Source organism: Setaria viridis, chromosome 4 (genome assembly GCF_005286985.2).
Source record: "Setaria viridis chromosome 4, Setaria_viridis_v4.0, whole genome shotgun sequence".
NCBI lineage: Eukaryota > Viridiplantae > Streptophyta > Magnoliopsida > Poales > Poaceae > Setaria > Setaria viridis.
The window spans coordinates 3,303,369-3,311,660 of NC_048266.2; the positions used below are offsets into that span (position 1 = coordinate 3,303,369).

The 8,292-nt window shown below is 54.5% G+C and overlaps 2 protein-coding genes across 2 annotated transcripts; one reads left to right on the forward strand and one right to left on the reverse strand.

Moving 5' to 3' along the window:
* Nucleotides 1-612: 612 nt before the first annotated feature.
* LOC117851575 (UDP-glycosyltransferase 73B4) lies at nucleotides 613-2,586 on the forward strand. The gene has a single exon (XM_034733407.2). The coding sequence runs from the start codon at nucleotides 763-765 to the stop codon at nucleotides 2,407-2,409; it is 1,647 nt and encodes a 548-aa protein (XP_034589298.1). The 5' UTR covers nucleotides 613-762; the 3' UTR covers nucleotides 2,410-2,586.
* A 3,861-nt stretch (nucleotides 2,587-6,447) lies between these two features.
* On the reverse strand, nucleotides 6,448-8,275 carry LOC117853106 (flavin-containing monooxygenase FMO GS-OX-like 8). Its single transcript, XM_034735472.2, has one exon. It carries the CDS (start codon nucleotides 8,130-8,132, stop codon nucleotides 6,699-6,701), a length of 1,434 nt encoding a protein of 477 aa, XP_034591363.1. The 5' UTR covers nucleotides 8,133-8,275; the 3' UTR covers nucleotides 6,448-6,698.
* Between the last annotated feature and the right edge of the window lie 17 nt (nucleotides 8,276-8,292).

Below are 8,292 nucleotides of genomic sequence, written 5' to 3' on the forward strand. Positions count from 1 at the left end.
CAGAAAAACATAGGAATTCAAAGAGAAAAAAAAAAGTTACGAGGCCCAACCTCATATTAATGTTCCTCCAAATTTTCTACAGATTCGTCCATCCTATGAAAAATCTTACAAAGGTGCAATTCTTTATTATTCCAAAAGAGAACATAGGAATTCTTTCTATTTTTTTCTATAGTCTATAGATTCCCTTTGTTCAAGGAGTTTAGAGAGGAAAAGTGCTCGCTTGTGTGACTGGCGCTACAGTTTTTCGACATAAACATGGTACTGCAGCAACTTGATTTTGCTTCTGCTCAGATCTGGTCCTTCACTTCGATTCAAAGCTGATCCAACTGCCCTCGGTTCCCTTTTCCCAGTGACACCGAAGACTCAGAGAAATCTTGCCAGCCCAAAAGTCCATAAACTTGGCTGCAAAATTGTACCAAGTATATGGACTAAATTTTCTGTGTGCCATTATAAAAAAAAAGGGAAATGCTTAGACAAAGTATGGCTTGCCATAGAAGTGTGGTCAATAAATTCTTCATCACAAGTGTGATAAAACTAGTCAGAGAAATTAGTGCATGCGCATGGCGTGTGAATTATAGGGCCAAGAAAATATGGCTATGGCGTGTCCGTCGATCCTTTCCTCGTAGGAAAGCGATGCAAACTTTTTTCAGTGCACCGACAGTGCCCAAAAATCTCGTCCTGTACAATCATGTGTAGCCATAGCCGTTCAACTTGCCCATCCACCGTCACGTCATCAACGACAAAAATAGTCAGCCAGCGCACATGACACCGCAGCAGTTTGTCTCCGCGCCACAGCCAGCCCACAAGATACACGAGGTCACTTGCACTGTCGCGGAGTCTCCGAGACCGCCCTCCATGGCCGCCGCCGACGCCGCGCGTCCCGCCGCCCCGGCTGGTGATTCCGGCCGCGACCACGTCGTGGTGTTCCCGCTCATGGCCAAGGGCCACATGATCCCGCTCCTCGACCTCGCCTCGGCGCTGGCCGCGCGCCGCGGGGACGGCGGCCTCCTCCGCGTCACGGTGGTCACCACGCCGGGCAACCTCGCCTTCGCGCGGCGCCGCCTCCCGGCGCGCGTCGGCCTCGTTGCGCTCCCGTTCCCCGCGCACCCGGAGCTCCCGCCCGGCGTCGAGTCCACCGACGGGCTCCCGTCGCACTCGCTCTTCCCGGCGTTCCTCCGCGCCACGGCGCTGCTCCGGGAGCCCTTCGCGGCGTACCTGGCCTCCCTCCCGGCGCCGCCGCTCGCTGTCGTCTCCGACTTCTTCCTCGGGTTCACGCAGCGCGTGGCCAGCGACGCCGGCGTCCGCCGCGTCACGTTCCACGGCATGTCGGCCTTCGCGCTGGCGCTCTGCTTCTCCCTCGCGAGGACGCCGCCGCCGCCGCCCGGGAGCGGCGTCGAGGATGGCGCGGCCCCGTTCCGCATTCCGGGGTTCCCGGGGAACCTCACGATCACCAAGGACGAGGTCCCGCACGCGGTGGCGATGGCGGCCGACCCCGACGACCCCGTGACGCGTTTCCTGTCCGACGAGGTCCGCGACTGGGACTACCGGAGCTGGGGCGTCCTGGTGAACAGCTTCGACGCGCTGGACGGGGACTACGCCGCGATCCTCGAGTCATTCTACCTCCCCGGCGCCCGCGCCTGGCTCGTCGGCCCGCTGTTCCTTCTCGCCGCCGGCGAGGAACAGGAAGACGACGACGGCGACGGCGACACGGAAGGGTGCCTCCCGTGGCTGGACGAGCGGGCGGCGGAGCGGCCCGGGTCGGTGGTGTACGTGTCGTTCGGCACGCAGGTCCACGTCAGCACAGCGCAACTCGACGAGCTCGCGCACGGGCTGGTGGGCTCCGGCCACGCCTTCCTCTGGGCCGTCCGGACCTCCGACGCGTCGTGGTCGCCGCCGGTGGACGCCGGGCCCAAGGGCAAGATCGTCAGGGGGTGGGTCCCACAGCGCCGCGTGCTGGCGCACCCGGCGGTGAGAGGGTTCCTGAGCCACTGCGGCTGGAACTCCGTGCTGGAGAGCCTGGCCGCCGGGCGGCCGATGCTGGCGTGGCCCGTGATGGCGGAGCAGGCCGCGAACGCGAAGCACGTGGCGGGGGTCCTCGGCGCCGGCGTCCCCGCGGGGGTGAAGGCCGGCTCCAACGCGCCGCCGGAGCTGGTCGGCAGGGCGCAGGTGGCGGGGAAGGTCCGGGAGCTGATGGACAGCGGCGAGGCCGGGCTGAGGATGCGCGCCAGGGCCGAGCACGTCGGGAAGGCGGCGCGGGCGGCCGCGGGCGAGGGCGGCACGTCGCGGCTCGCGCTGCGGCGGCTGGTGGACGAGCTGCAGCGGAGCTACGACGGCGGCCGGCTCGAGCGCGACGACGACGGGACGGACAGCGCGAGAGGCGGGCGGGAAGCGATCGAACCAAACGAGTGACGACGGCCCACGCTGCCAATTGTCGTGATGGGCCCACGGAGTGATAAAGACGGTCCATGGGCCTGACCTTGCCTCGTTGGCTGTCTTTGCATCATACATCATCCATAGCCAATGAAAATAACGATGAATTTACAAGTACATCCTGCCGGTTAAGAAATGATTTTGGGTTAGGTTCAATTACCCGGAATTTGGACCGTACCTTTTTCCACTTGGCCATCATGCATCTATGGCCACATGTGGAGGGAGAGGGAGAGGCAGAGGCCCCATGGTAATGCTAATATCCTCATGCTGCCGGGCAAGCTCTACACAATGTGTAGACGAAACGTGTCACAAACGACCCACGCTGCCGATTGTCACGATGGGCCCACGGAGTGACAAGGAAGGCCAAGATTAATGCGGGCTTAGCGAAGTACTTCAAATATCTTGTCATTAGTCTCTTATAGGAGTTAGGACAGTGATCTATAGTATACTTTGTGTGGTTTTACTCTCTTAATGCACGAGCATCTCCGGGTGAGAGGTATGGAAAATGAACAGTGATTCGGCTATGTGTCATACTATCATCCACACTTGAGCCAAATCCGTATAATGGAAGACTTCATACCGGCTCCTATGGCCAGTGATTCGGCTGTGCTGGAGGTTTAATGGAACTCGTTTTCCCTGCACTGAGCTCGTGGGATGTTGCCACCTCTTACGGGTGTTTGGATCCCCATGTTAAATTTTAGTCCATATCATATCGAATGTTTAGACTATTTATAAAACCTATTGCACAGATGGAGGCTAAACGGCCAGATGAATCTATTAAGCCTAATTAGTCCGTAATTTGACAATGTGCTGCTACAGTAACCATTTGCTAATGATGGATTAATTAGCTTAATAGATTCGTCTCGTCGTTTAGCCTCCATCTGTGTAATTAGTTTTATAATTAACTCATATTTATTCCTCCTAATTAGCCTCCGAATATTCGATAGGACACGGATTAAACTTTAGCTTCAGGATCCAAACACCCTCTTAATAACCATCAATCTTATCTTCGACAGCCATAGTAACAAACTTGGTTCTTGTTTGTTTGAGTTTTCTTTTTGCTGACTTTATCTTCTCATCAAAAGTTTTTGCTTTTTGCATTCCATCAAAAAGTTACAAGCCGGAATAAACAAGTCATGTTTGTTTGAGCTTCGTGGCAGCTTCTCAGCGTGAAAAGTCGGAAGCTCAAATAAACAGTGATTTTCTCATGTAGCTTCCGAGAAGTTGGAAACTTGAAAAAGCTGAGTTTATATGGAAACCTGAAAAGTTCAGTTCTATAAATTTTTCGTACCTTTTTTAACTCAGAAAGCTAAACACATCTTCTAGAAGCTATAGTTGGCTTTTCATAAGCAAAAAATCAGTAGCAGCTTTTAAGAAAAGCTCAAAAGTTACAAAGTTTGTTTCCAAAGGCTGGCATTGCTACTGTAAACTTGAGAAGTCCTAAATCTGATCTACATGTACTTTTTTGAAATAAAATTCAGATTTTAGAGAAGCTCCACTCCACGCACGGAAGGTAAAACAGATACTATAGGTCACAAGCCTTTACATTCACACTAGTCATCTAAAGCAAACGTGTAATTCACTGGGGCATCATGAAGACTTATTTTTTTTAACGAATTGAAATAAGATTGTGCTTATTTTATTTTATTGGTATAGAAGAATACAAAACATGGGACAATTTACAAGCGTGAGATTAAACTCGCAAGATCCTTGGCCCCTGCGGCCATCCAAACAATGACCTCCTCCTTGATCTTCGACATAAGGTTGGTTAGGAAAGTTTCGTGCCGTCGGTAAACTCTCGTGTTTCGCTCCTTCCATAATGCCCAGATAATCAATAAGGTTAAGCTTATTGCGGCTTTTCGACTCATCAGGTATAAAGTGGTGATGTTTATCCACCACTGGAGCACACTCTCACTAGGCCTCCATTGCTGAGGTTGCAGGGTCGGTTGCCCAATCCATTCCGCAGTGAGGCTCCAAATTTTCCTCGTGTATCTGCATTCTGTTAAGAGGTGGTGGGCCGATTCCGTAGTTCCATGGCAGAGCGGGCAAGATGGACTATGTTGCCACCTGCGACGGGCCTGCCGGTCTGATGTCCAAACACAGTTCTGGGTTATTAGCCATGCGAAGAATTTGCACTTAGGTGGAGCTCAGATTTTCCATATCGTGTTGGTGTGGGAAGCTTCCAGTACAGCCGATGAATTGAGTTTTGTATGCCAAGGCGGTCGGATACATCCCGCTGGCCATTAGTTTCTATGCGATCTGATCTTCTTGATTAGGATCGAGTCATACTTTGCGTAGTAAACCCCAGAGCATCCACCGTTTTTCACTTTTTGGCTCGTGAAATCTTGAATAAGTTCGGCGCAACGTCCTTAGGTCTCCGCCCCTTATCCACCTTGAGTGCCAAAGCTTTCTTTTTCTGTTGCCAATCGTGATACCTGATACGTGTGCAAGCCGCAAACAGTAATCGGTCGGTTTCATCGCACGGGGCTTCGGTTCCTACCCATGCTTTGTCTGGCGACATCCATTCATGCTAGATCCATCGCAAACGGAGCGTCATTGCAAACCGCTTAAGGTCGAGCACTTCTAGCCTCCTATTTTCTTTGGGCAGGCATGTCCTTGTTCAGTTGTCCTTGCATTTTCCGCCTAATAGTGCACCATGTCCTGTCTATAGGAATTGTTTCCTCGTTTTCCTCTAATAAGTCTTTGTGACTTTTAATACAATATACTCACAGTATAATAAGTCTTTGGCATCAGGAAGACTTGTTAAAATTAAGGTCCGGACTGCAGCCAATTGCCATCAGAAGCTGCCACCGCAAACACGCTCGGAAACGCTACGCTTTAGCTCTGCTAATTAATCACCATCATGTGGCTCAATTGCTACGACGGTGATGTGATGTGATGGCGTTTTGAGAAGAGAGGGAGGGGCACGGGTTCTTCCACGTACGCATGTTACGATGCTTTATTTGCCGCCTCATCCAGCTGCTGCTCGGTCTCATCGGTTCTCAAAAGCGTGAGAGGACTCCACGCCGACAGAATGTTCATGTGCGATCTGCACGACGCCCCCCAACCTCATCCCCCCCTCCTCTTTTGAGCCGAAATTTCGGGTGTGTGCGAACTGAACTTGAGCAAAACTCAGCTCGAGCTGGCAAAAAATTCGATTTCTTTCGGGTCCAAAATTTCCGTCTAAGCTCGCCCATGAACTCCATCAGACCAACAAAATTGGGCCTAATTCGGGCTAGGCTCGGGCTCAGGTCTGGCCGCCCATCATTTTCTAGTGTAAATTTAATTCATTTTATTATTCGGTGTCAACACCCACCTTTTCTTTGGACCACGAAAATCAGCGCCACGCCCGGCCCTAAATGAGTGTCGGGCCGGGTTGTCGGGTCGGACCTATTCTGCTCAGGTCTAGTACGGACACACGCACGACAGAATGGGCAAAAGGGCAATGGCGATGGGACAGGCTGGTCAGATAAGCTACCTGATAAGACAATGGCGAGCCACAAATCCATGAGAGCAACGTCGTTGTAGTTCCCTATTGATAGTCACACCGGCGGCAAGGACCGGCGACGGCTCACCTTGGCTCGCCGTCGACCAGCTGTCATGCCAATTGCCAAGTGCCAACCAGAATCCCAAATCCCAAATCAAGGGATTCTGGTTGGCACTTGGTATGGCGGCTGGACAGCGGGCCCACTTCAACTGGATAGCGGGCCACACGAGGGACACACTGACACACAGGAGTAACAGGACGGACACAATTTCCTTCTTTTTGGATTTTTCGACGAGCAGATGGGCCAGAAGAGCAAGCGGGCTGAATTTTTTTGCTAAGATTCACAGCCCATCAAAGGGTACTAAGCCTGTTTTTTTTTTGTGTTCTTGTATGCATTCAACATTTCGAATGATTTAATCCAACATTTGTAGATTTGAAAAGAACCAATTCAACAGTTTATGTGAGATTTTCGAACTAGTATATCCAAAGACGTTCAAAATGTTGATTTTTTAAAAAAGAAAACAAAAAAGTGCTCATATCAGATCTTGTTTCATTTCATTATTCCGAACGAACTTGCAACGTCAACTTAGCTCGCCCAACTCATGCTCGTTTTCGATCATACCAACAATAACATGAAGCCAGGTTATCTCGTGCTGCTTCGCAAAAAAGAAAAAAAGAAAAAGAAAAGAAATAATGTTATCTAGTGATTCTCAGTTCAGAGTTCGGACTTGAGATGGAGTCGGCCATAGCGGCTTGTGCAGCTGCGCACGCAGCGTCAGCGTCACCGGAGCTCGTATTGGGCAACAGATACGCGGCGCCATCTCCGCAGGCCCTCGCGGACGTTTTCGCTGTCGTCGTCGCGGTCGCGGAAGGTCTCGCGGTCCTCCATCGTGTTCACGAAGCTAATCGTGAACAGCTCCATCTTCCAGTCCTCCATGCGAGGGAGGTCCGTGTGCCTGTAGACGAACTCGCAGATGTCCTTGCGATCGATGGCGGGGATGGCGTGCGTGTGCCTGACGGGCACGCCGGCCGCCTCCCTGGCGCGGTAGTCCTCCTGTACCGCCCGCAGCATCTCCTCCTCCGGCGGCAGTGCCTTCTTGCCGGACAGCACCAGCGCGATCCATCTCGCCTGCGCCTCGAAGAACCACGGGGCGAAGATCCTCGTGGGTATGCCGACGAACGACAGCGACGGCGCGAGCGCCGGCGGGAAGGTGTGCTCGTACAGCGGGCCGACGCGGTTGTCGCGGACGGTGACCAGCCCGCCGGTGTCCAGGAACGGGAACGAGTAGGTATAGCCGGTGCAGTAGATGACGGAGTCGGCCGCGGCGCGGGAGCCGTCGGCGAACACCACCGTCCCGTCCTCGCACAGGCGGTCCACCTGCGGCCGCAGGCGGATGCCGGCGTGCTTGGACAGCATCTTGGACACCATTGGCGCCGGCATCGCGGCCTCCTCGACGGACCTCGCCGTGAGGTGCACCTCCTTGGCGACGCCGCAGAGCTCCGTCGCAATGTCCAAGCCGCTCTCCCCGCAGCAAACCACGACCACCACCTCGTCGCGGAAGGGGTCCGGGACCCGGTACGAGTGACTGTGCAGCTGCCGCCGCCGCCACGCCGCCATTCCTTCGATGCTGGGAAGTCTAGGCTGCGAGTAATGACCGTTGGCCACTACCACGGCGTCGAACACCTCCTCCGCGGCCACGCCCGCCTCGCTGCCGTCCGGCTCCACGTGCCTGGTTCGAACCAGCCATTTCGCGTTCGAGTAGCCGCCTCCACCGCAGCAAGCATCACGCGGCGGTGGCGCCGCCATCGCGACGCGCACGACCTTAGTGTTGAGCCTGATGGCGTCGGCGAGCCCGAACGCGGCGCAGAAGTCCTTGAGGTAGTGGTACACCTCACGGTGGACGGGGAAGCGCCGCGCGTCGCGGCCGGCGGCGCCGGGCCTGGGCACGAACTGGAAGTCGGAGAAGCCCATGCACTCGCGCGGGCTCACCAGCCGCACGGACGCGTACATGCTGCTGTGCACCTTCACCGGCGCCTTGGCTCCCAGGAGGTCGTCGGCGTCGATCCGCGGGTCGTACAGCCACTGCCCGCCGACGTCGCCGCACTGCTCCATGACGGTGACGCCGAGGCCCTCGCGCCGCAGCTCGCGCGCCGCCGCCAGCCCGGACATGCCAGCGCCGACGACGCACACCTTCTTGGGCGTGCCCCTAGCCATGTCGATCCCTCGCTTCACGGCACTAGATGCTAAAGTAAGCTTATTCTATCGCCCTCGAGTATTACATGCATCATTTATGGCTCGTTTGGAAGGGCTATGATTATGGTTGAAATGGCTGCGGCTCCTCTGGTGCAGCAGCTTCTCCGTTGGAGCTAAAGCC